The sequence below is a fragment of the Megascapheus bottae genome, chromosome 8, assembly GCF_031878675.1.
Source record: "Megascapheus bottae isolate mThoBot1 chromosome 8, mThoBot2.hap1, whole genome shotgun sequence".
NCBI lineage: Eukaryota > Metazoa > Chordata > Mammalia > Rodentia > Geomyidae > Megascapheus > Megascapheus bottae.
The window spans coordinates 53,923,252-53,951,011 of NC_143516.1; the positions used below are offsets into that span (position 1 = coordinate 53,923,252).

The 27,760-nt window shown below is 40.4% G+C and overlaps 1 protein-coding gene across 1 annotated transcript in view; it reads left to right on the forward strand.

Moving 5' to 3' along the window:
- The window catches only part of Mdn1 (midasin AAA ATPase 1), a 148,499-nt gene that overhangs the window by 105,002 nt on the left and 15,737 nt on the right, over positions 1-27,760 (forward strand). Inside the window, exons 66-91 of the mRNA XM_090338431.1 lie at positions 573-808; positions 2,014-2,109; positions 2,665-2,759; positions 3,010-3,131; positions 3,668-3,814; positions 4,829-4,938; positions 5,580-5,653; positions 6,339-6,537; positions 8,321-8,483; positions 10,795-10,941; positions 11,726-11,855; positions 12,885-12,990; positions 13,621-13,736; positions 15,011-15,493; positions 15,749-15,975; positions 16,463-16,618; positions 16,993-17,162; positions 17,901-18,062; positions 19,164-19,301; positions 20,831-20,972; positions 22,822-22,997; positions 23,448-23,597; positions 23,941-24,088; positions 25,823-26,142; positions 26,520-26,681; positions 27,564-27,665. Of these exons, the coding sequence (XP_090194557.1) occupies positions 573-808; positions 2,014-2,109; positions 2,665-2,759; positions 3,010-3,131; positions 3,668-3,814; positions 4,829-4,938; positions 5,580-5,653; positions 6,339-6,537; positions 8,321-8,483; positions 10,795-10,941; positions 11,726-11,855; positions 12,885-12,990; positions 13,621-13,736; positions 15,011-15,493; positions 15,749-15,975; positions 16,463-16,618; positions 16,993-17,162; positions 17,901-18,062; positions 19,164-19,301; positions 20,831-20,972; positions 22,822-22,997; positions 23,448-23,597; positions 23,941-24,088; positions 25,823-26,142; positions 26,520-26,681; positions 27,564-27,665 (4,277 nt within the window). The remainder of the gene's footprint in view (positions 1-572; positions 809-2,013; positions 2,110-2,664; positions 2,760-3,009; positions 3,132-3,667; positions 3,815-4,828; positions 4,939-5,579; positions 5,654-6,338; positions 6,538-8,320; positions 8,484-10,794; positions 10,942-11,725; positions 11,856-12,884; positions 12,991-13,620; positions 13,737-15,010; positions 15,494-15,748; positions 15,976-16,462; positions 16,619-16,992; positions 17,163-17,900; positions 18,063-19,163; positions 19,302-20,830; positions 20,973-22,821; positions 22,998-23,447; positions 23,598-23,940; positions 24,089-25,822; positions 26,143-26,519; positions 26,682-27,563; positions 27,666-27,760) is intronic.

Genomic DNA, 27,760 nt, shown 5'->3' on the forward strand with positions numbered 1-27,760 from the left:
ACTTCTTTTCGCCCCTGCGGTCCTGGGGCTTGAACTCAGGGTCTGGGTACTGTCCTTGGGCTTCCTCAAGGCTAGCGCTACCTTTGAGCCACAGCACTACTTCTGACTTTTTCTATGTATTGGTACCGAGGAATTGAGCCTGGGGCTTCGTGCATGCTAGGTGAGTACTCTGCCACTACACCATGATCCTGGCCCTGAGGCTCTTATTTCCAATTAACCACCAGAAAACCAGAAGTGACATGTGGCTCAAAGTGACAGAGTGCTAGCTTTAGACAGTACCTGGGCCCTAAGTTCATCTAGCCCCACAACTCACAACAACCAAAAAAAACTCTAGTGTTCATCCTATGTATGTTACTTATACACAGAAATAATACCTGTTTTCCTATTTATATTTTAGAATATAGGGGTATTGTGGTATTAGAGTTAATATTTTCTATTTCTGCATTGCTTTGAGGAAGAATAACTTTGAAATAGCTTCTTTATTGGTTAACATTTGTTCACCATTTTTGAAATCTTTGTAAGTTGTTGAGAAATTCCCTGAATTCACCAACTTGATCTTGTTAATATTACAGGAGTTGAACTGAATGATAACCTCTTAGGGAGCCAACTTTTGGCCTGTACCCTCTCTTATAACACCCTATTTGGGGAGACAACTTCAGACCTTATGGTGAAGACTGATGGGCCATACAATTTCTACCAGCACCCCAATGTGGCAGAAGCAAGGCAGTGTCAACCTGTACTTCAAGGCTTCTCAGAGGCTGTCAATCATTTGCTACAGGATTGGCCAGAGCACCCTGTGCTTGAGCAGGTACGGCAACCAATTAGAACTCTGTACTTCACACTATGTTCCGGGACATTGACTTGTGCGTTTATACATAAGAACAGAGGCTAACAAAGGAGACACTCCAGGCCAACTGCAGAGTGATAAACATAACCTGTTTTACATTGCTTTTATATAAATGACAGTTGAAAATTCCATTAATGTTAGTTGTTAACAGTTACCACATTAACATGTTACCTTATTTTTGTTTATTCATATACATACTCTTAATTAAATTAAAGGTCCCATGATTTTCTTAAATTTTCTAAAAATAGACCTTACTTACTATTGATAGTTTCAACCTCAATATTTCTCTGGTTTTCTGCTTATCTTATCATTTTTAATGCCTTATAAATGCCAAATTAGGAAAATTTACTTATAAACTATTTATGAGCTCTTTTGAGTTATTTATTTTCCAGTAGACTCCCTTTTGTGATTATAAGGGGTAGGTACCCTGAGCCCCCACTTCTGAGGATTATTCATGCTAATAAAGTTCTGTAGAAACACCTGTACTTCTGCCTGCTCCCTCCTCTTACCATGAGAGCAGCCTGTCTTTCCCCACCCCTTGCCCTCTGAGATTTCAGCCACTCTGAGTCCCAAGATCCACACAGCCTAAGCTGGACCTTCCAGTAAGAAGAACATATCACCTGTCTACTCTCCTATAGTTAGAATGGGAGGATCTTAGTTTCAGATCATTGTGGCAGGGAGGGCATTATCTTTTCAAACTCAGTTTTATTACCAGAATAATGCTTCTTATAAGGTATTTGTCTAATAGGACTCACTGTTCTAGGAGTTTCTTTCATGTGTGTGTGTGTACGTGTGTACACTATAACACATGTACTAGTCCTAGTGCTGGAGATTGAAAACACTGTCTTCCACTTAATTTGCTTGCTTGGCTAGCACTCTTACCATTTGAGCCATACCTCTAGCTCAGTAATTTTCTGGTTGATTGGAGATGGAGTCTCTAACATTTCTTGTCTATGTTGGCTGCAACCATAGTCTTCCAAATCTTAGTCTTCTGAATAACTAGGATCACAGGGGTGGACCACCATCACCCCGCTCTTAAATCATTTTTAGTGACACTTTCAAAGTGGAGAGTGATACTTCCCATTGGGACACTCTTTAATACCCTTGTGACTTTAAGTCAGTGATAATTTTGCTAAGATAACCCCCTTTTTCTTTCTTTCTGGTAGCTTCTGGTTGTAATGGACAGAATTCGTAGTTTCCCACTTTCCAGTCCCATCTCAAAGCTCCTCAATGGCTTAGAGATCCTTCTGGCAAAAGCGCAGGTAAGATGATTCCCTCTTCTTTATTTTAGATTGTAGTAAATTATAATTTGATTTGGGGAAATGTAAACATTCCTAGTTTTTCTTCTATTGATGAGTTGAGTACAAGTGAAACTACTTCCCCTAGGATGGAGATGAATATCACCTCATTTTGATGGTAGGACATGGTGTCCACTCGACTAAAGACTCACTTTGCTGGGACGTCCCAATAGACCTTCCATCTGACTAACAGTCATCTTCCGTAGTTCCTAGTCAACCTTGGAAGTGGTTGCTGCCTGCCTTTGTTTGACAGAAAGTGGCCAAATGACTTTACGGATAGCTATTAGCAGGATTTTAGGTCCCAGCCTAAAAACATCCTGCGTGTTTGTCTACCTCTAACATTGGCTCTACTGGACTATGTCATATGGCCAGAAAGAACTTAAAGCCAGATAATATAGATATAAACGTATTGCTAAGGTAAAAGATATTAAAGGTCCTAGTAATCTTCTCTCAAAGGCCAAAATGTTGTTGAGGACATAAGTAAGGAGTTGAATAATGACCTTAGTGATGTTTTTACAGGATTGGGAAGAGAATGCAAGTCGAAGTTTGTCTTTGCGGAAACATTTGGATTTAGTCAGCCAGATGATCATTCGGTGGCGTAAGCTGGAGCTGAAGTAAGTAACTCATTTGAGAGTCTATGGACTTATCTAATGTCACAGTTACATAGTGTGCCTTTTATTCCAGGATTTAAAGCAAGGCATTAAAATGCCATTAATACAAGCCATACATTTCAAGGTAACAGATTGAGCAGCCTTTCTCTTTCCATTTGTGGGGCTAGTGAACCTTCAACTTGAGTCTGTGATTTCAGATATTTCAGATGAGTTTGCCATAATGTCTCTGTGACCTCTTCGTTTTTGTTTTCAGTTGCTGGTCCATGAGTTTGGACAATACCATGAAGCGCCACACTGAGAAATCCACAAAGCACTGGTTCTCCATTTATCAGATGCTTGAGAAGCACATGCAAGAACGAATAGAGGAACAGGAGGGTGGGTAATGCAAGTGACTTGTCTGAAGAGCTAATCATAGGAAGTTTTGTTATTCTGTCCTGATGTAGGTAATTAACATGCTTAAGTTAAACGTGTTGAGTTAAAAGTGACGGGTGCAGGTGACCCAGACCTGTAATCCTAGCTACTCAAGATGCTGATATCTGAGGATTATAGTTCAAAGCCAGTCCAGGTAGGAAAGTCCGTGAAACTCTTATCTCCAGTTAACCGTCAGAAAGGCCCAGGGAGGCTATGACTCAAGTGGTAGTGTGTCATCCTTGAGGAGGGAAAAAAAAATGCTGAGAGATTGCATTCAAGTTCTTGAGTTCAAGTCCTAGTGCTTCTCATAATTTGTTATGCCTTTTAACACATAACACATACATTATATGGAGAAGTTAGTCACCATTTAGCTGTGATCCTTGCTTCAAAGCTTCACTTCAGTTGTGATCTCTACTTAAAGGTCATCCCATCCCCTGGTATATATTAAGAATTAGACATGATGGTTGAAGACCCTTAGCCTTTTCTTTAAATCTCCCCAGATGACAAGCAGATGACTCTAATGTTGTTGGTCAACACACTGCAAGCATTTATTGAAGGATCTTCACTGGGAGAATTCCATGTGCGACTTCAGATGTTATTAGTATTCCATTGTCATGTCTTGCTGATGCCACAAGTTGAAGGAAAAGGTGAGCATTTGTTTCTCTTTCTTTTCCATTGTATTAAAATAGATCAGGCTTTGAATTCTCCACAGGAGCCAGATACATTGTTATGTATTTAAAATCAGGACACTTTAGTCATCTTTAACAGTGTCATTCACATTAGCTATAGGAAAGAAATATTCAAAGTGAACTAACAGTTGACTATAAATGAAGCACAGATCTAGTGAAAGAAGTTGCCAGATGAAGCTCCCAGAACTGGTATGTCAAGGTAGCACATCTGTCTAAACATTGTACATTTTCTACAAATGCTACTGTTTGATCCAGGTCATTTATATTCTTTGATTTGCTGGGAGCATGTTATATAGGAATGTGTATAAACTGCTGTGGTTAGTTACCAACCCTTAGTATTTCAGGTTTGGGATAAAACTTTGAGCATAAAACGAGTATAGATTGTCCATTAATAAATAGTTTCAAGTACAACTTTTTTTTTTTTTTTCAAGTGGGGCTTGAACTCAGGGTCTGGGTACTGTCTTTGAGCTCTTTTGATCTAGGATAGCACACTACCACAGCCTCACTTCTGGTTTTCTGGTGGTTAGTTGGAGAGAAGAGTCTCACACTTTTCTGCCTGTGCTGATTTTAAATGGAGATCCTCGTACCCCAACCTCCTGAATAGCTAGGATTACAGGCATGAGCCACCAATACCTGGAATACCACCTTTTAAATGGACTGAGGTCTGTTAATTTTACAGGCTTCAGAGAAAGTTTGAAAGTAGTGATTTTAGCAGAAATCATGTCAAAGATGATCTGAGATACTAGTAAAAGCAACAAAAGATACTACAAGACAAAATAAACACAACAATAGTATTGACGATCTGCATCTCTAGGAACTGTTATGTTGAGACATTCCCTAAATATTTGCCTGTGAAAAATATATTGGAATCTCATTGTGTACAGTAATGAAGAAGGTGCATCACTGAAGTGTAAGTCCGCAGGTAGTACATGCAGCAAGTGTGGTGTTTTGTTTCCTTTTCATTTCTTCCAGATTCACTTTGCAGTGTTCTATGGAATTTGTACCATTATTACAAGCAGTTCTTTGACCGAGTCCAGGACAAAATTGTGGAACTTCGTTCCCCCCTAGAAAAAGAACTTAAAGTAAGATGGAACAGCTCTCATGATCACCCTTTGGAGAACATAATTAGCAAATTCTTTGTCTCTAGATTTGTTCTTCTGTCTGTGTATTAGTGAGGCAGGGGTAAAGGGTATAGAAGAAGATATTACAACAGTCATGTAGGGTGACAAGATTAACATTTGATCGTGTTTCATCCTGTTGGTGACCTGACTAACCATATGAGGTGTCAGTGGAGTGGCTTCCATGAAGTTTCTTGGAAGATTGCCACAGACATCTGTTGGTATTCACCTGATCTTGCCCTCACTTTTTTCATCAATCTCATTTTGGGTCCCTAAACTATTGATTTGGGTGATAGGAAAGGAGGGTCTTTTTTTTCATATTGAGTGAAAAATATTGTTATGGACCCAATCCTGGTGTGAGGGATATGACTGGCTGCTTTGTAAGCTGGGGTGCCTATCAGATAAACTAAGGATTGTGTCAGTACCCTTTGGAATTGCTTTCAAGACAAATTCATGGTTCCTCTTGTACTTTGTTCCTCAACACACATAGTCCTGTGTTTGGGATGGAATGGGCTCTCTGGTCTATGGCTAACAGATGATCTAATAAGAATCAGAATGACATTAGCTTTAAAAAAACTATCTCTTGGGCTTTGTTTATTTTTCAGGAATTTGTTAAGATATCAAAATGGAATGATATCAACTTCTGGTCTATTAAACAATCGGTGGAAAAGACACATAGGTAATTCATCTTTTAAACTGAAGACACCAAAACTTATCCTTTTATTTGGTAGCTAAGAGGACTACATTATTTATCTGACCATCTAATACAAATATCTTTACCTTCTACAAAAGCCACTAAATTATTTTGATGTGGCTACCCTATAACGTTTACACTACCTCCTACTAAGCAGAGCAAAATTTCTTGAGGAAGAATTAGTATTAGCCAGGCTGCCGTGGCTCAGGTCTGTAATCCTAGCTACTCCAGGAGGCTGACATCTGAGGATTGCAACATTAAGCCAACCCAGGCAGAAGAGTTCATGAGACACTCTTAGAAAAAGCCAGAAGTGGCACTGTGACTCATGTGTTAGACTGTTAGCCTTGAGCACAGAGAGTCTCATGAACAGCACCCAGACCCTGAGCTGAAGCCCCATGACTTAGGGGGATGGAGAGGTTACCTTGGGACAGAGTACACTGTAGTCTAGAGAGGCTGATAATATGCCACCTACTAGCTATTATCATGAGAAAGCAGCTCCACCATTCCTTCAGTTTCAGTTGTAGGTGAAAACAGAAATTTAAAAAAAGAAACTATGAATATGAAAGATCACTGTATGGCTATAGTACAGTATATATACACATATATACACATTTTAAGTTTGTGTCCTAACTTTCAAATCCATTTTGTCCTTCTTAATACTTGGGGACAGGACCCTCTTTAAATTCATGAAGAAATTTGAAGCTGCCCTGAGTGAACCTTGCCGATCTTGCCTGGTGGAGAGTGACAAGGAGGAACAACCTGACTTTTTGCCTAGGCCAACAGATGAAGTCACAAGTGAAATGTCTCGCATTCAGAGTCTGAACCAGGCACTGAAGGAGACCCTGTTAGCTCAGTCCACCCTTGAGCAGGTACTAGCTAATGGGATAATTTGTGCTTAATCTAGACCTGTCAGATACAATCTAAATTTTATGTTTCAAGAGGTGTCTTGAGAACTGGGCAACAAAGTTCCTTTGAGATCTTGTTTTTTAGATGCATATAGAATTTGTGTTTGGCTCTACCAGCTCATTAAAAAGTTAGTTGGTCTGTTTACCAGTAAATATTGCATGTACTTATGAAGGAAGAGTTGAAGCATCCATTTCAAAATGTGCTATTAAAACTGCCTCTGGGCTGGTACACTGGGGTGACTGCAGTGATTTACTATTAAATAGGGTACATACTCTTACTGTGCCTTCATTCCAGAACCATGTTTTGAAATTCCTGAAAATGCCACATTGATTGAACAGGTTGCGATAGTATGGCTGTTCTGCTGCCACCACCCTTACATATAAGAGCTCCTACATCAGGAAGCACTCCTGAAGAGAACAGTCATTTTTGACTTATTTCCCAACTTGTGATTTACAAAATCATTAGTGGCAGTCCCTGAGCTATTTTGGTATTTCACTGGTTTTAAAAGGTATAATGAGCAAGCAGGACACAGTGGCTCACTTATAATCCTAGCTACTCAGGAGGCTGAGACGTGAGGATTGTAGTTCAGAGCCAGCCTGGGAATTAAGTCTGTGAGGCTCTTATCTCCAGTTAACCACCAGAAAACCAGAAATGGCACTATGGCTCAAGAGGGTAGGGTGGTAGCCTTGAGCTGAAGAGCTCAGGGACAATGCCCAGGCCCAGAATTCAAGTCCCATGACTGACAGAAAAAAAAAGTATATGAGGGCTGAGAGTTTGGCCTACTGGTAAGAGTTGCTTAAGCATGCACAAACACCTGGTTTCGATTTCTTGGTACCACACACATAGAAAAAAGCCAGAAGTGGTGCTATGGCTCAAATGGTAAAGCTATAGCCCTGAGAAAGCCCAAGTATAGTGCTTAGTCCCTGAGTCAAAGCCCCGGAACTGGCAAAAAAAAAAAAAAATGGGCTAGCCTGTGCTTCCTGGGCCCACAGAGCTGGAACTGTTACATGGGTGAAGAGTGGGGTTAGATGGTAGTAAGAATAAGATTGAAGTCTTTCTCTTTATTTTCATCTCATATAAAGCAATAATATGAAAGTAAAAGCATAATACAGGTGGTTGAGCTCTAGTCTTAAGGAAAAACCAAGCAAAAGTATAAGATTCTGTTAGATATTGACATTTTAAAAAAAAGTCATTTTTTGTATTGTATTTTATTGTCAGGGTAACATAGAGGGGTTACAGTTTATTCACCAGGTAGTAGATATATTACTTCTTGAACATTTATACCCTTTCTTATGTTTTTTCTCCACATTCCCTCCCCCCCCCCAGGAATATAATTTTTTAAATACCCATCATATATATTAATTTTACCATAGTGGCCTACATTTGTTCTCAATGAGGTTATTTAAGATAGCAGTAATTTTGTATTTGCTGAACTCGGGTGTGTTTGCAGTATTTAAATTTAATGTCCATGTAGCTGGGTGAAATTAAAAGTACAGTTGTCAGGCCGGGAGTTTGGCCTAGCGGTAGAGAGTGCTTGCCTAGCCTGCATGAAAACCCGGGTTTGATTCCTAGGTACCACATACATAGAAAAAGCCAGAAGTAGTGCTGAGGCTCAAGTGGTGGAGCGATAGCCTTGAGAAAATCCAAGGACAGTGCTCAGGCCCTGAGCTCAATCCAGGACTGGCCAAAAAAAAAAGTACAGTTGTCATTGCGGGCACTGAGACTAACCTACATTCTGTCCCATAGACCAGAGTTCCAGAGCATTGTCAGAGTACTGGTCCTTTCTCCATGGAAGGGGAGCTTCTGCGTCGCTTACCAAAACTCTTGAAACGGATGAGAAAGATGTGCCTGACATTCATGAGGGAGAGTCCCCTACCTAGCCTAGTGGAGGGCCTCGATCAATTCACTGGTGGGTATCAACAGTCAGGGGCACATGTGGGACGTGCTATATTTTCCCCTGTGACCTACGATGGCTGGAAATGGGTTGGCTGTGTGTCCTTTCTTGACATGTTATATAGTGTTCAATGGTTTATTGGAAAAAACAAGTGAGTTAAAAGTCATCAGAGCTCGGGGCCCGGGGTTTGGCCTAGTGGTAGAGTGCTTGCCTAGCATGCACAAAGACCCAGGTTTGATTCCTCGGTACCACATACATAGAAAAAAGCTGGAAATGGTGAAGTGGCTCAAGTGGTAGAATGTTTGCCTTGAGAAAAGCCCAAAGACAGTGCTCAGGCCCTGAGTTCAAGCCCAGGACTGGCAAAAACGAAAAACAAATCATCGGAGCTCAAACATAATGACTACCGATAACACCCAGTACTATTATTTCCTCATGTTGTTTCTTCATGTAGAAAGATTAGGTTCTTTTTTGTAAAGAAGAGGACTTACTATGCTGCCAGGGTTGAGCTCTTTGGCTCAAGAGTTCTGTTGACTTAACATTCTGAATAGCTGAGAATGTAAATATACTACTAAGCCTGGCCTGGCCATTTTCTATGATGACCTCACCATTATCTGCTCTTGTTGGCTGGAGTCATAGGTAAATGAGCATAGAGGTAGACATCCCAGGCTATATATTGGCTCCATCTTTCCCTTGTACATGTCTCACTTGTATAAAAGGAAAGAGAAGATGTATCCAGAGACCTCTTGCTTTCTTCAGTGAGGTATAGCAGTTTCATTTCTGTGGCCATCTTTGCTCAGGATGAGGGATAAGAACAAACATCTGCTCAATAATGTTAACAGATCAGTGGCTAGGAATGGAAAGTAAACCTTAATAAATGAGCCTTTAGCTGCCTTCATTCCCTATGACTGTCTACTTCCAGCTCTGTGAGCATAATGAGATAGGATAGACGCAGTACCTGTCAGGGAGCTCTTTGTCCTTTTTTTTTTTTTTTTTTTTTTTTTTTGGCCAGTCCTGGGCTTGAGCTCAGGACCTGAGCACTGTCCTTAGACTTTCTCAAGGCTAGAGCTCTACCACTTGAGCCTCAGCACCACTTCCGGCCTTTTTCTATGTATGTGGTACCAAGGAATCGAACCCCGGTCTTCATGCATGCTAGGCAAGCACTTTAACCACTAGGCCAAACTCCCGGCCCCTCTTGGTCTTTTGTAGTAGACTATTGCCTGTCCCTTGGCCTAAGGAAACATTAGTGGAACACAAACCCCCGCATTTCCTGGAAAAGGTTGAGTTCTGTGACGTAGAGGAGCTTCTCTGCTAGCTTTCTCACTGTGTCAATGTGAAGAGTAGTCACCTGTCCTCTGTGGACTACTTCTATTTGTTGGCTAGGGCTGCCTGACAACATACCATAGATTGGATAGCTTAACCAACAGAATTGACTGTATTGCAATTCCAGACCCAGATGCTAAATGGTCTAGCATAAACACATAGGTAGGACTGGTGTCTTCTCAGGTCTCACTTTGGCTTACATATGTTCCTATTTCTCCATTTGATTAGTTGTCCATGGTCTTAAAGGAAGACAGACACACTCTGGATACACTCTGATTTTTCTTTACATGTAAAAGACTTTATCAGCATAATCGCAATCTGAAGTACAAAGGTTAGGACTTTAGCAACATAGGGATTTTGTGGCAGGGCAAAAGAGCCCGCAACTCATCCCATAATACCAGTAGTGGCAAATGGGCAGCTCCCTTATATTACAGATGTCCTTGATATTCATGATGTTGCGTGAACCTGTAGAAGAGTCAGGATTTGGGTGTCCAGTAGATTAGGGCTGAAGTTCTGCTTTAGCCACTTTAGAAAGTGTTAAGACATCTCTTGAGCCTTAAAGTCTCTAAAAAGTAGCTTCTGAAGCTCTGCAGATTAAAAGAGCAATTTAGCAAGTACTAGCTACACTCGAGGAAATTAATACATACTGTGTTTGCCAGAAATTTGTTAGGCAATGAAAAGTTATAATATATACTTCACATACTTGGTATTCAGTAGCATTGGGTTTTTTTTTTTCTTAAGATTGATTATAAACCCCCCCTAAATAAAAAAAAAGTGACCACTTTTATTTGGATTTATTGTCAGATATGAAGGTATGAAATATGGCCTTGTTTTTCTAATCCCATCTTTAACAAATTTGCCTTAAAGCACATATTAAACATCTATATACAGAATGTTTTTTAAATGCTAGAATTATATTCAGGACTCAGATGAAGAGGTGCATGATCTAAAAAGGTCCTTGCTATTGAATAAGGTGGTAAGACCCTGGGATGCTGTTTTCCTTTAGGTGAAGTGATTGCCTCTGTAACTGTGCTACAGAGCTTAAAGGTGGAGCCCTCTGCAGAGAAAGAGAAGCAGCACTCAGAAGCCAAGCACATTCTCATGCAAAAGCAGCGAGCTCTGTCAGACCTATTTAAACACCTTGCAAAAACTGGTAAGCGGGATTGGGAGTTTGGCCTAGTGGTAGGTAGAGTGCTTGCCTAACGTGCACGAAGACCCAGATTCGATTCCTCGGTACCACGTACATAGAAAAAGCTGAAAGTGGTGCTGTGGCTCAAGTGGCAGAGCTCTACCCCTGAGAAATCCCAAGGACAGTGCTAAGGCCCTGGACTACCAAAAAAAAATTAAAATAATAATAATAAAAACCGGTAAGCTTCTTCCTAAAACACTGAAATTTAGTGACCACCTTTGGGGAGAAAAATACATGTTGACTTGGTGGAAATTTTAGAAATAATGAGAAAATAAAGCAACAGGCAAGGTCTTTCTAAGAATCTTAAGATTTTCTTAGGAAATTATACCATAAATTGTCCAAGTGTTTTTAAGGTATTTTTTTTAGTTGCTGTTTTGTTGTTTTGTTCTGGTTCAGGAGTTTAAAGGTAGCCTTGAATGTGTTAGGCAAGTTTATTACCAAAAAACTAAGCCCCTGGTTCAGGAATCTTGTTAAAATGCAAGTGCTGATTTCTGTTACTCTATGTAGAGCAGGATTGGGACTAAGTATGCATTTTTTTTTATTGCTATATATCGCACCTGTCCTTTTAGTTTTGATCCTCCTGCCTCACTCTCAAATCCTAGATGACAAGTTTGTACTACCATACCCAGTTACTTGCATTTCAGACAAGTTTCTGGATGATGCTCTTCACAGAATTTTTGAGTGACAGGGACAGTGAGGGCATACCTACTGAGTTTCTTTGTTTAAATGAATGTTGTATCTTTCGTAGGTTTGTCATATCGTAAAGGTCTTGCTTGGGCTCGTTCAAAAAGTCCCCAAGAGATGCTCTATCTTCACCCGTTAGATCTTCAGAGTGCTTTGTCTCTTGTGAGCAACACTCCAGACTCTGATGCTAATAGGTTAGTTGGTTTGTTCATGTTTTAATTATAAAGTAGAACAAGTCATTTAAGACTTTGTCTTCATTTGCCAAAATGAGCATAGCAATAATGTGTCTTGGGCAAAGATGTTAAAAGATTAAGAACAATACCTTTATAAAAATACCTGGCTCAAGACCTGGCACCTGCTAAATATCTATCTAGTAAGTGTTTGTTTTCTTTTTGGTTTCTCTTTTCTTAAATTCACCTTTCCAGGGGTTGAGTGAGTGGGTGAGTAGGTGAGTAAATAAATAGGTTTGAGTGGGTGCTGGGGATTGAATCGGGGCCTTGTGCATGCACGTTATCTGAGCTCTTACCTCATTTCTGGCTCTTTGAATTTCTTGAGGTATGCTCACTTAATTTGAATATACTAGTAGAAATCTGAGAGAATGGCCACTATTTTGCTGCCTCTACTATAAGTTATAAAATACCCTAAACTTGAGAGCCTATAAACTTTTCAGGCAGAGATATTTCTATATTGCTATATATGCAAAGTTGCTGTATATACCTTTTGTTCAGCCATTTTTGGCTTTGAACTTTAAATGCAACACATCATGAAAGGATGAGATTTTACAGCAGCCAAATGTGCTTGCATTGTCATTTAGTCACCAGTTAGTGACTTTTAATTTGACAGGACATGTGCTCTCCAGTCCTCTCCCACCCTGTGGCTTCCCTCACTCTAGATCAGCTGTCACTACCATCTATTACCATCTATTGTCATATTATCTTTTTCATCCCTGTGCCAGAATTTATGACACCTAACTTCCATTCACAATATAGTGACCAAGATTCTGTGGGAAAAAATATTGTCACTTACTTTACTATGATAATTCAAGTGCTAAATAAATAATATATTCGTTGTATAAAGGTCTAATGCATGCTTTCTTTCATGAACGCATGCATCCATTCAGAAACAAATGTGTATCAACAATTGTTGCCAGTTGTAGTCTCTGAACCTTCAGAGTCAAAGGTGGTAAATTGTAGTTTTAATAAACATGTTGATTCTCTTTGCAGGCTACTTACTGAAATCTCATCTTCGTGGGATGGATGCCAGAAGTATTTTTATCGCTCTCTTGCACGACATGCCAGGCTTAATGCAGCCCTAGCAGCTCCTGCTAAGGTAAAATGCTACTGTGTGAGAACTGTGCAGCCAGAGAAAGCTTTTTGTAACAGTTCCCAAGTGAACTGTTCCCAGACTTTGCCAAGTAATTGTTGATTAGGAGATATGACTGAGCTTTTTGAAGAGCATTATTAAACCTAAGCCAGCATAATTTTACACTAGATTTTAAAGCATCTTATAATAAAATATTGCATTAATTTAAAAGTAGAACCAATAGTATAAAAACAGTATTCACATTGAGAATGGTATCTTGTTGTTGTTTCTGTTACTATAGAGAGGTTATAATTACATAGGTGAGGTAAAAAACATTTCTTCCCTCACACTTGCCCAGTTTTTCTCTCCTATCCCCATCCACAAGTTGTACAGTTCATTTTCCAACAGTATCTAGTGAGTGCTACTGTGTTGATACATAACCTAGTCCTTGTTGATGGAATACCAATGACTTGTGGTGATACAATCTAAGAAATACTACTCAGAAACATGAATGCCTTGCCTGTAAGCATATAGCACATCTGCTTATTGTATGGGTAATAGTCTGAGAGGTTCCATGAAATCATTTTCTAGTGGAGCCTCTGTTAGTGGTGCTTGCCAACTACATCTTCAGCATGCTTTTCCTTCTTGCTGTGTTAGGAGATGGGCTTGGGCAACATTGAGAGGTGTAAAGGGTTCTCATCACATTTGATGAAGATACTCATCCGACAACGCCGCTCCCTGACTACTCTGACTGAGCAGTGGATCATCCTCAGGTATCAGATTCCAAGTGGGTTTTTGTAGCATATATTGTAAAAGACTTCCAAGTCAGCTTAGAGAGTAAGTCCTGCTTTCATTTGTGAATTGGAATAAAGCCCACAAGCAAATGGGTTTTTCTTGGTTCTGCCACTTGATTTTGGTATTTCTCCTCTGTCATCCCCCATGCTGTGGCCACAGTCTTGGTAAGAATGTGTCCTAGGAATAAAGGGCATTGAAATTGTGGATGGATTACACCTGGATCTGGAATGACAATATTTGTTGCCCAAAGTCATTGTGAGCTAATAGGGTTGTATTCATGGGATTGGTGGAACCTGGTCCATAGACACAAAGTAGAATCTTCTTTTACTTAGACTCTTGGGATCCCACATGACAGTTTCTTGAGCCAAACATAAATGTTCTTCACAGAAACAGAAATTAAGAGGAATGGGGCTGGGGATGTGGTCTAGTGGTAGAGTCCTTGTTGAGCATGCACAAAGCCCTGGATTCAATTCCTCAGTACCACATACACAGAAAAAGCCACACGTGGTTCTATGGCTTAAGCGGTGGAGAGCTAGCCTTGAGAAAGCTCAAGGACAGTGCCCAGACCCTGAGTTCAAACCTCAGAACTGAAAAGAGAAAGAAAGAAGAAAAGGAAGAAAAAAAGGGAACAAGGAAAGGAATTAAGAATTAAGAGGAATAAATGTTCCTCAGTGAAAATAGAAATTGAGGACAGTTAGAAAGACTGTTACTTGGTAAGTTGGTTCTTAGCCAGGAGATAGTTATTTCCAAATACTTTAGGTTCACCTATTTTCTGCTCTGTTTATTGGAGTTTACTTAGTATAGTAAAACGTATTTTGTAAGTAATGATAACTAAAACCACTGCATAAGTGTGATTGTGTTGGTTGGTAGTACTTGCCTTGCATGCACAAAGACCTGTGTTAAATTCCTCAGTACCACATACATAGAAAAAAGCTGGAAGTGATGCTGTGGCTCAAGTGGTAGAGTTCTGCACTTGAGAAAGCCCAAGGACAATACTCAGGCTCTGAGCTCAAGCCTGAGACTGGCAAAAAAAAAAAGATTCAAGATATCAGGTGACAGGCCATGAATTTTATCTGAAAAATCAAACCCAAGTCATCGGGAATGGTTGGCTAGCAATCTTCCACATGGGCTACAAGCCTAACCTTAATTACATGTGAAATCTCAGGCCTATTCCTATGCGTTGACTCAGATTTTCAAAAACAACCTCATGACTTGATGCCGCTGTGTTTTCTTCATGGGTTTCTCTACACAGGAACCTCCTCAGCTGTGTGCGGGAGATTCACAGCAGGCTGACAGGGCCTCTGGTCTATCCTGTGGCCTTCCCACCTCAGGATGGTGTGCAGCAGTGGACAGAGCGGCTCCAGCACCTAGCCATGCAGAGCCAGATCCTGTTGGAGCAGCTTTCCTGTTTTCTCCAGTGTTGTCCAAGTTCAGGGCTGGCTGCAGACCATGGGGATGATCCTGTGCAGGGTCCGCCTTCTGACCTTCTGGAGGGAGCAGAACTTGTCAAGGGACAAGTGTCCAAATCAGTACCAGACCTAATTCTCTCTGACCTTCGATGCCCATCACCAGTACCTGGAAGTCAACTGCCCTCTGGTTGCCAGATGCAGAAACATGACCAGCTTTGGCAACAGTCAGTTGCAGGGTTAACAGAGATGCTGAAGACCATTAAAACTGTGAAAACTGAGATTGACAAAATTAGGCAGCAGTCCTGTGAGACTCTCTTTCATTCTTGGTGAGTACGTCAGTCTTCCTATCTTCTGTGCATGAATACTTGTGCAGCACACAATTCTGAACAAAGTAATGAAAAGAATTACAATTCAGACCTTTGACATTAGTAGACCTATATGGTACTTTGTAATATATGTCTATCCTAGAAACCTTTGACATACAATGGATTTTTCTGTGTACACATTATAGTTATGTAAGGGTTGTGAGTTTATATTGGTTGTAACTCCATAATTTTAACAGGATGGCATTTCTATTGCAGGAAAGATTTTGAAGTTTGCTCTTCTGGCCTGAATTGCCTGTCCCAAGTTTCAGCTCATTTGCAAGTCCTAGAGTCCCTATTTATTCTTCCAGGGATTGAGGTTGAGAAAACAAACCCACAAATGGCACTATTTGAAAGCCTAAAATATGTTAGAGGAGAAATTAATAAAGCCATAAATGACTTCACCACTTGGAAAACCTCTCTGCTTGTTTCAGGCAACCAAGGAGGTAAGGAATGTTTAGTATGGAAATAAAAGCTGACCAGATCGATGACATCTAATGATTGAAGTCTAGTTTACATTTTATCCTAGGTTTAACCCTATCTGGAGTCTCAAAGCAGGAAAGAATGATTAGAATCTATAGCTTTCAACTTTTTTTTTGTCTTGTTTCTTTGTTTCTTCAAAAGCCTTCTGTTTGGCTGGTCCCATTCTTTGTAGCACAAACTGACTCAGCTGTTTTCCTTCAAGCTCGTAAAGCTTGGGTCTGAAAATGTGGAGTAAGTTGGTATTTCTGGCATATGTTTATAATACAAGGTAGCTTAGAAGTTTACCTAGGCAAGAAATTGTCTCAACCTGTGTAGCTTGGCATGATAATTAAATAGTAACTACTCAATTGCTGACCATTTGATAAAATACAAGTAAGTATTGCTAGTGATTTTCAGAAGCACCAAAGAAAGTAATTAGTGTGGTTTGTTTTATACCTTATTGCTTTCTAGGAAACCAGATGTTGGATGAAAGCTTTGTTGAAGATTTTTCAGAGCAAATGGAAACTGCTATCCGGGTAATCCTATGTGCTATCCAGAACTTAAAAGAAAGAAAAAGTAAAAAAGCAGAGGAGAGTTCCAACCAAAAAGGACTAGTAGAAGATGATGGTATGTCTGAAATCGGACAAGAATTACGTTTACAGTTGACTTTTTTTTCTTTTTTTTTTTGCCAGTCCTGGCCTTGAGCTCAGGGCCTGAGCACTGTCCTTGGACTTTCTCAAGGCTAGCGCTCTACCACTTGAGCCTCAGCACCACTTCTGGCTTTTTTCTATGTATGTGGTACCAAGGAATCGAACCCGGGTCTTCGTGCATGCTAGGCAAGCACTCAACCACTAGGCCAAACTCCAGGCCCCGACTTTTTTTTTCTTAATGATTAATTTGTGTGGCTAAATAGTTACAGTTGTAGAAATTAGAAGGCTGTGTTACGAAAAGTTTTTTGCTTTTTCTTTTTTCTGATTCTTGTCATTATCTGTGAATGAAAGAGGGAGCAGGCTTCGAGAGACTACAACCAGGACATCTAACAAACCTCTTAGAGGATGACTTCTGGGCCGATGTGAGCACTTTGCATGTACAGAAAGTGATTTCTGCCATCTCTGAGCTGTTGGAAAGGCTGAAATCCTCCAGTGAGGATGGCACCACATCAAAGCACATGGTAACCAGCTGTTATTTACAGACTGTTTGTTCCTTCAAGGTAGGCTGAGTAAAGGCAAAGTGGCCTTCACCTTAAGGTTCCCGGTACCCAGATCCCTAAAAAAAATTGATCTTACACTATAAATGTAAGCATTACTAACAACCTCTGATGACATAAGGTTTACCTGATAAGTATTAGTTATATGGATATGTTTTTTGGATTCTTTCACATTCCAAGTAGGCACTTTCACTATCTCCTATTAGAGTAAAAACTGAAGTGTAACAAGTACAGAGGAGAAACAAAGTTAAACTGGCTCATAACTGAAATCCTTGCTATTCAGGAGGCTGAGATTCGAGACTGTGAAACCCTTCTCTCCATTTAACCACCAGAAAACCAGAAGTGGCACTGTGGCTCCAAGTGCTAGAGCACTAGCCTTGAGCTGAAAAACTTAGGGACAGTGTCCAGGACTGGAGTTCAAGTCCCGTGATTGACCCCCCCAAAAAAACAAGAACAACAACTTGTAGGACAGTGTTTAATTAAAAAACTTTGAGGTGTACTTTTGTGAAGGTTTATGTGGTAAAGGAAAAAAATCTCATTGAACTGTGGATGTTAAAATATGTGAGACTTAACCGTTATGGAAAGTCATCCATGAACACAATTATGAACTTATACAAGCATACCATCTGTGTAGTTCTAAGACATTTTGATTACCACAAAGGACACAGTGTGAATAAGCATATTGCTTTTTCTCGCCCCCAGTTCTTCAATCAGTCATGCCACTTGCTAGTACGTCTGGTGCCCATGCTGTGCTGCTTCTCAGACCTTGTCCTCTTCTTCCTGACCATATCTTTGGCAACTCACCGAAGCACTGCAAAACTGCTCTCTGTGCTTGCCCAGGTCTTTGCAGAGATCGCGCAGAAGGTAAGAACTATTCACATGGATGAAATGGATGGTGTGCTTTCCTTCTGTGATAGGTTTGATGCGCGCGCTCTCTCTCTCCTCTCTCTCTCTCTCTCTCTCTCTCTCTCTCTCTCTCTCTCTCTCTCTCTCTCTCTCTCTCTCTCTCTCTCTCTCTCTTTTTTCTTTGCTAGTCCTGAGGCTTGAATTCGGGGCATAAGCATTATACTTTGGCTTTCCTCAAAGCTAGCACTCTGCCACTTGAGTTACAGCACCACTTTTTCTGTGTATGTGGTACCAAGAAATTGAACCCAGGGCTTCATGCATGTTGGGCAAGCATTCTACCACTAGGCCATGCTCCTGGTCCCTTGATGTTCTTTTATTTGGAATCATCATAAGTAGCAGGAGGCTGTTTTCTCTTCCTGTGTATTTTAGGACTTTATCTAGCACTATTTGCTAACAAGCTTTTTTCCACCAAGATGTAAAACTCCTTACTGATAAATTCCCTTATCTCCAGGGGCTATCAGAAGGTTCTGCTTGTTATTAATACCTCCTTTCCTTTTCTGTCCCCAATTTGGAGACTACAAGTAATTCTTTCACTAGACTTGTAGGATTAATTTTTAAGCCTGTTTTCTCAAACTACTTAGATTTAGGATGAAATAATAAAGGGGCTCATGCTATTAATATGGAAGTTATTTTGCATTCACCCATGTACTCAGTACTGTGAAGATCCCATCATGGAGTATCCAGTGTCTGGACTCTTTCTTCCCCACTCCTTTCATCTTCCTCCCCTCTTTTGTGGGGCTTGAATTCTGGGCCTAGGCACTGTTCCTGAGCTCTTCAGCTCAAGGCTAGTTCTCTACCACTTAAGCCAAAGTTCGCTTCTGGTTTTCTGGTAGTTAATTGGAGATAAGAGACTAATGGACTTCTCTGCCCTGGCTAGCTTTAAACCAGGAAGGAAAAAAAAAAAATGTGAAAGCACTTCTGTACTCTTGTGTGAAAAGAAATGAAATGTTTATTTGAATTCCTCCCCAGTCACACCTTCACCCCATGGCACAGCCAACTTAGAAATGCCTTTCTTTTGCTTTTGTGTTTAACTGCTTGCTCCATGTTTTTTTCCCCAAGGGATTTTGTTTGCCCAAAGAACTTATGGAAAGTTCAGCAGGAGAGGGAGCCACAGAGTTCCATGACTATGAAGGAGGTGGAATAGGAGAAGGCGAGGGCATGAAGGATGTGAGTGATCAAATAGAAAATGAAGAACAGGTATGTTTTCACATGCATGAAATAGGCATAGAAATTGAAAGTGCTGACTCCCTTACACTACATTATACTCAATGGCTTTTACTAGGGTAATGGTTTTTAAACTCATATTGCAGCTTGGGTAGTTGGTATAAAAATCCTAAGAGCCACAGGAAGCACCTTTGCAACTCAACTATTGGGTTAAAATTTCGGAAGAAATTAGTTTTCTACTTTGTTCATAAATGGAGAGGTATTTGCTGATGATTTCTACACAAGATTGTCTGATTAATAGTACATTTAAGGATATAAAGATCGGCTATTATAAGTAATAATTCAATAATAATGCCAAGTTTGCTATTCATAAATTTGTTCCTGTATGTCTTTTGATGGCTGGGAGTTTGGCCTACTGGTAGAGTGCTTGCCTAGCATGCACAAAGACCCAGGTTCAATTCCTCAGTGCCACATACATAGAAAAAATCCAGAAGTGGTGCTGTAGTTCAAGTGGTAGAGCTCTAGCATTGAGAAAACCCAAGGACAATGCTCAGGCCCTGAGTTCAAGTCTAAGACTAGCAAAAAAAAAAAAGTTGCAAGGTGAGCCAGGCATGGTGGTTTGTCCCTCTAGTCCTAGCTACTGGGTTGAGATGGAGATAAGGATTGTATTTCAAGGCCAATCTGGGCAAATAGTTTGTGAGACCCCATTTCTGCCAACCAAAGGAGATTGACATGCACCAACTTCAGCTATACAGGCAGGCAGCATGAACAGGAGGATTGATTGAGGTATAGGCCAGCTTGAATATGAATGCAAGACCCTATATGGGGGAGGGGCTAAAGAAAAAGAAACAGGGATATGGCTCAAGTAGTAGATTACTTGCCTAGAAAACACAAAATCCTGAATTCAGACACCAGTACTAGAAGATGACCAGACCAGGAAAAAAAAACATTTGAGACTCCTAATCCCAGTCAGTCAGGTATGATGACATATTTCTTTATCCCAATGGGAGAATTGTAGTTTGAGGCTGACCCAGAATAAAACTACAAGCCCCTACCAAATAATAACCAAATTTTAAAAGGAAGGAGGGATAGCTAGCAACTTCTCAAGCTCAAAACTTAATACTGCCCAAAGAAATCTTTACTCAGGGATTGGGCATTGTTCTTGAGCACTTTTGCTCAAAGCTAGTGCTCCTCCACTTGAGCCACAGCACTACTTCGGCTTTTTTTCTGTTGTATATGGAACCGAACCCAGGGCTTTGTGCATGCTAGGCGAGCACTCTACCACTAGGCCCACTCCCAGCCCAATTATTTTTAAATTTTTTTTTACGATTCCTGTGAAGAAAACCTAAATAAAATTATATATTCCCAGATCACAGAAGCAGTAAAGTAAAAATATATATATAAAACAAATCTTTTACAAATTTTGCATTTGGCTACCTCAGTTCATTTTCCTCTCCCTAGAGATAACGTTGACATGTTGGCATTTATCTATATTTTAGAAGTAAAATAAATATTAGTAAGGTTACCAGATGTATTTACTTCCTATAATGTTCTTGATACAGGTAGAAGATACATTTCAGAAGAATCAAGAAAAAGAAAAAGAAGATCCTTATTCAAAGTCTGATATTAAGGGAGAGGATAACGCCATTGAGATGTCAGAAGACTTTGATGGGCAAATGCATGATGGAGAGCTGGAAGAACAAGGTTTGAGATTATCTGTCATTTCATATTTCATTTTTTTCTTGTTTCTCAAAAGGTGGGGTTTTTTTTTGCTTTTGTTTTTGTTTTTTTGGTGGGTGATGAGGCTTGAACTCTGGGCCTGAGCGCTGTCTCTGAGCTCTTCATCTCAAGGCTACTGCCCTACCTCTGAGCCACAGCCCCGTTTTCCATTTTCTAGTGATTAATTGGAGATAAAAGTCTCACATACTTTAGTGCCCAGGCTGGCTTTGAACTGCAATCCTCAGATCTCAGCCTCCTGAGTAGCTAGGATTACAAGTATGAGCCACTGTGTCCGGCTCTTTTTTTTTTAATCCAAGAAATCACAGGTTCTCTGAAGTCATCTGTTACAGTCTTTGTGAAAGGTTGGTTCTTCTCCATAACCACCTGTGTTGCCCATCTCCTTCTCCTGTGAGGCAGGTGTTATGAGTCCATTTTAGGGATGCTTCCTTGAATGGACCAAGATACTGTAAGCCTGAAAGAGAGATCACTTTTTTTGCCCTCCCCCAACCCCAATTGGTATAGGGCTCAAACTCAGGGCCTGAGTACTGTCCTGACCTTTTTTGAGCAAAACCAATATTCTACCACTTTGAGATACAGCCCCACATCTGTTTCTGGTTTTCTGCTGGTTAATTGGACATAAGAGTTTCACAGATCTTTCTGCCTGGGCTGGCTTTGAAACATGATCTTCAGACCTCAGACTCCTAAGTGGCTTGGATTACAGGCATATGCCACCATCATCAAGGGAAAGATGATTTTTTAACAGAGATTGGAATCACATTTTCTTGGTTGTCTGGCATTTCTTTTTTGTTTCAATGACCTTTTTGTCCTAACTGCAAAATAAGGTGTGTTTGTGAGAAAAAAAAAAAATGTAGCGAAGAAATAACCCCTAGGCTCACCATGTAAGCCACTTAATAATTTTGATGTATTTCCATTCATGTCATGTAGACACACACAGACAATGTGCAGTTTTCTAATCTTTTTGCAATTATTATAGAACATTTTATGGACATTCTCCTTAAGTTTTTGAGAATATGATTTATTATATCACCTCATCTTCATCTGTCATGTTTTGTAACTATTCAGTTCTTGCCCTAAATGCCTAACTTGATATATATTATCTCACTTGAAGAAAGGTCTTGCCAGGGTCAGGAGTGTGGCCTAGTGGTAAAGTGCTTGTCTAGCATGCATGATGTTCTGGGTTGAGTTCCTCAGTAACACATACACAGAAATAGCCAGAAGAAGTGCTATGGCTCAAGTAGTAGAGCACTAGCCTTGAAAGCCTCAAGGACAGTGCCCAGGCCCTGAGTTCAAGCCTCAGGACTATCGGGTGGTGGTGAGGGGTGGGTATTGCAGATATGATTGCTGGCCTTCAAATAGGGGAGTATATATCTCCCTCAGAAGCACAAGGATATAACAGTGGGTAAAGGAAATGTTGAGCAAAAGTAAAGACAAGCAATATCTGAATTGATCTATACCTGATTGTAGATGTTGGAGATCTTAGTGTCATATGTTGGAAATGGGAGGTTACTTGATAATCAACTAACTAGACCTATTGTTTCTTACATAATAATTGAAAATAAAGCCCAGTGGGGTTGCTAAGTCCCATAAAGAGTATTCCATGGTAGCATAGCCCTACCTCAGGACAGTAATTCTTCCACATTTTACTGTTTACTCATACATCCCATGTTTCATTTCTAATATTTTACAAAACTGTTTGTTTGCATCTGCCCATAGAGTTCTATTAAACCAGGCATTAATAGGACCTAGCCAAAAAGTGGGGCCATCAGGACAGTGTGGGGATATGCCTAACTAAACTCATTGCCTTCCCTTTCAGAAGAGGATGATCAGAAATCAGATAGTGAGGGCGGAGACCTGGATAAACAGATGGGCGATCTCAATGGTGAGGAAGCTGATAAACTAGATGAGAGGCTTTGGGGTGATGACGATGAGGAAGAAGATGAGGAGGAAGAAGACAGTAAAACTGAAGAAACAGGACCAGGAATGGATGAGGTAAATGAGTTTCCCCCATCCCAAAGTTCCTAGACCAATTCTAGAAGAGATGATCTTATTTCTTCCATCCCTCTTTTTCTTGTTTTCTTTTTCTCTTATCTCATTGACTGTATTCAGAGTGGAAAGAGCAGCCTGACCTAAGATTTCACTGCAGAAGCACTAATCTGATTCTTCTGTGAGCAGCTGCTTCATTTCTCCAGGTCTACACATAGAGTTCCAGGGCTTAGTGTGTCACATTAGTTACGAAGTTTTTTGCATCTAATTAGCAGACCCATAAACACTATTCTTGCTGTTAGCTGACAGACCTGGACCACTCTGGACTTGGTGTCTTCAGGTCAGGTCTGTGCTCTGTTGGCTGGAGATGTCTGAAGACGATATTAGGAGGGTTAACCCTTGCAAAGTAGATTAGATAGAAAATGACAGTTTTGTGTTTCTCTTCTTGACATTTAGGAAGAATCTGAACTAGTTGCTAAAGATGACAACTTGGATGCTAGGAACTTGAACAAAGATAAGCACCATGAAGGTAAAAAAGAAGAGGAAGAAGCAGAATCTGATGGTGATGCACAAGAGCAAGACAAAATTAATGAACAAATAGATGAGGTAATGTGAATGGGAGCTGTTTTTGCTCAGCCTCAAGACCACAAACTATGTACTTCACAATCCTTGGAATGTCTTACTAATTCTTGTTTCCTAATTGTAGATCACTTCATAAAAGCATGTGTTATTGAATAGGGCATCTTAGCCCATGCCTGTTACCCTCACATTTGGAAGACTTACAGCCTTCCAAGAAAGTCACAAGTTTAGAGCCAGCCTGAGCTAATAAGAGCATGTTACACACACACACACACACAATAAACTTCAGGCACTCTTAGCACTTGAGACATGCGCCTATCCTTTCTGTGAATAATTAAGTTCTTTTCTGCCTGCTCTGTTTTTGTCACAGAGAGAATATGATGAGAATGAGGTGGACCCTTACCATGGCAATCAGGAGGAATTGCCAGAACCTGAGGCCTTGAACCTTCCAGATGACTTGAACCTTGACAGTGAAGACAAGGATGGTGGTGAAGATACAGATAATGAGGAAGGAGAAGGTATGTCTTTGAGATGCCCAGGGTATTCAATTGGAAGTCGTTGCCAATAAGCAATAATTGTTTTTTTTTCCCCAGAGAGCCACAGCCAAGTCATAATAAGTTACTGTTTGGTTAACTTAATACCAGTTTGAGAAAACAGTTTGCTTTTTTCCTGGAAGTATTTCTCATATGAGTAGATCAACAGCTCCTAAACCAATAAACTTCTCTGAAGTTGTCACTTCTCATCTTGTCATTTGTATTGCTGAGACCTAATGTTGTCTCACTGCATACAGCTGTCTCTCTAAAGCTATCTTTTGTGTGTGTGTGTGTGTGTGTGTGTGTGTGTGTGTGTGTGTGTGTGTGTTCACATGCATGTGTGTATTCTGGGGCTTGACAGGTTATTAGGGCCTGGGCACTAACCCGGAGCTTCTTTGACTCAAGGCTAGGACTTTTATCACTTGAACCATAGTGCCACTTCTGGCCTTTTCCATTTATGTGGTACTGAGGAGTCAAACCCAGGGCTTTAGGCATGCTAGGCAAACACTGTACCACTAAGCCACATTCCCAGCCCCAAAGCCATGACCATCTTGATACACAGTGTATCAAAACGGAGGCCTTAGTATAAGCCCAGTTACAGCTCTCTCTTCAGGAGATGATATCTTCAGTAATTTGTTGTTGTATGGTTATTTTGAAGTATGAAATGGAATACAAAACCGAATAATTGCAAGAAAATAACGTGAAGGACAATAATATAGTACCTTAGACCACAATGGAGGATCCCGGTCGCATTGGCCAATGACTCAGAAAGATGTATGTCAGCCTTATTCTGATGAATTGTACACTTAGAAAAGCTGCTTTTATGTATTTATATTTATTGGTCATGGAGCTTAAACTTGGAATGTGGGTGCTATCCCGGAAGTCTTCCTCAATGTAGCATTCTGCCAGTTAGAACAGAGCGCCATGAAGACCCAGGTTCTATTCTTTGGTACCACATGCATAGAAAAAAGCCAGAAGTGGTGTCGTGGCTCAAGTGGTAGAGATCTAGCCTTGAGAAAACCCAAGGACAATGCTCATGCCCTGAGCCCAAGCCCAGGACTGGCCAAAAAATAAAATAAAATAAAAATGCTGGTCTGGCCTTCTACTGCCTAGCCACTCCTCCAGCCCCTTTTGTGCTAGATATTTTGAGAGAAGGTCTCACTTTTTACCTAGGACCATACCTTAGGCCAGGAGCTTGACCTAGTGGTAGAGTGCTTGCCTAGCATGCACGAAGACCCAGGTTTGATTCCTCAGCACCACATACATAGAAAAAAACTGGAAGTCATGCTGTGGCTCAAGGGTAGAGCTCTATCTAGCCTTGCGAGAAATCTAAGGACAGTGCTCAGGCCCTGAGTTCAAGCCCTACAACTGGCCAAAAAAAAAAAAAGTTCACACCTCTTATCATCTTCCTTTTTTACACTTCCCCATCATACATGGGGGATAACAGACACATACCAGCAGGCATGGTGATATAAATCTTTTGAGATGTAGTCTTACAAACGTTTTGTTCTGGCTAGTCTGAAAACACTATCCTCTTGATCTTAGCTTCCTATGCAGCTACACGATACTGCACCCACCTATTTGTTAAAGGGATCTTTAGAATTTTCTCCCCAGGCTGAGGGAAAAGCCAAGTCTAAGATTATAGGCATGAGCCTATAATCACCTAGGTAACAGCAAGTTTCAAGGTCTGAGTACCTTCTTTTTGTTGTATCTACCCAGAAGAGAATCCTTTGGAGATCAAAGAAAAACCAGTGGGTACAGAAGAAACAAGCCACGAAGCTGAGGAAATGCAAGAAGAGACCGAGCCTGAACAAAATGAAGGTGAAGGCCCACAAGAGTCTGAGGAAGGCCCTGGTGAAGATGACAAGGTCAAAGAGGAGGAAGAGATAGACACAGGAGTTGAAGACGAAGATGCTGCTGAACATCCAGAAGAAAATTCAGAGCAGCAGCAACAGTCTCTGGAGGAAGAAGACAAAGAAACCAATGAGGAAGATGGAGAAAATGATAGCAATACTGTTGGCCCAGGTCTCCAACCCCAGGTACTGTAGTGTCTGGCTTTTCTTAGGTTTAAGGTAACAACAAAAACAATATATTTCATAAATTGGAAAAACAGTTCTCCGTAAGTGGAAGGAGTTTTAAGCATCTGTTTGAAGACACTTTTTTTTCTTTTTTTTTTTTTGCTAGTCCTGGGACTTGAACTCAGGGCCTGAGCATTGTCCTTGGGCTTTCTCAAGGCTAGCGCTCTACCACTTGGGCCACAGCATCACTTTTGGCTTTTTTTTCCTATGTATGTGGTGCTGAGGAATTGAACCCAGGTCTAAGCCACACTCCTGTTCCTTTGAAGACACTTTTTAACCAATCTATGCTCAGCAGAATTCATCCACAAAGCATTTAATGCTGTTTGGTTTTTGCATAGGAACAGGAAGAAGGGGAGAAATCAGATGCAGAAGAGAAAATACCAGAGCCCACAGAAAGGAAGGAACATGCCTCCTGCGGGCAGACTGGTGTGGAGAATGTACAGAGCACACAGGCTGTGGAGCTAGCAGGGGCTGCACCTGAAAAGGAACAGGGGAAAGAGGTAATGAATCCTTGCTGCTTGGCCTACTGCTTCTCCTTGTCTGAAGTCATTCTCTTTAGCAGTAGTTGGTATATGTGTGGGTTTTGTTATTATTTTGTTTTTTGTTGTTGACATTACTGCCCATTCTCAGAGAAAATACATGCCTGTTTTTATATACCTCTCAGACTGTTTTCTACAGGTTGTATTTAAATGATATGCTTCACCAAAAAAAAAAGAAAGGTTACTAAAGTGGTTACACAATTTATGGGGCAATCAGATTGTTTCTCAAAAAACTTCTTAGGAAGGAAAGGATGAATTTAGACTTCATGCAGTAATGTGCCTAGCAGCATCTTGATTGCCTTTGCTCTTCACTACATTCTGCACGTGTTCATTTAAAAAGATCATTATCATTCCTTTACCTGGTGATAATATGTTTTTACATTTTTCTTATATCCTACCACCATTATTCATAGAGGATTCATTAGCTGCTGAACATTGTCACTGCTCCAGCAAGTCCTTTTAGCAACTCTATGGAGATAGATAAAATTGTATTTTCTGCATTTTATATTTGAGGAAAGCCTTTACTGAGTTAAATGACAACCTCAACAGTGAATTCCTGGTTGAGGATAGAGCCCAGCAGAGGTCCTGCTCTCACAGTAAGAAAATTAGTAATACAAATATCTAATCATCTTGCAAAGCTAGGTGGCTAGGATGGTAGATCTAGGGCTTGATGTTCCTGTTTCTGCACAATGGCCAGAATTTAATCAGCATGATGTCTCTAGTACAAGTATAACTGACTCTTGAAAGGAGAATAATCATGGTAAAGGATGTATTTAATACAGGACAACAATCAGTGCTTGTAATAGCTTTATCTTACTCTTTTTATGTCTTAACTCTTCTTAGGAACATGGGACTGGAACTGCAGATGCTAACGAAGCAGAAGGCCATGAATCTAACTTCTTTGCCCGTTTGGCATCCCAAAGACATACCATGAAAAACACACAGGTTTTTATCCCTCTTCAACTAAACCTAAGTGAGGGCTGTCTCCAAAATAATGTTGTAAAATTTATAAAAGTTTCGTCATTAAAGAAAGCAAAACA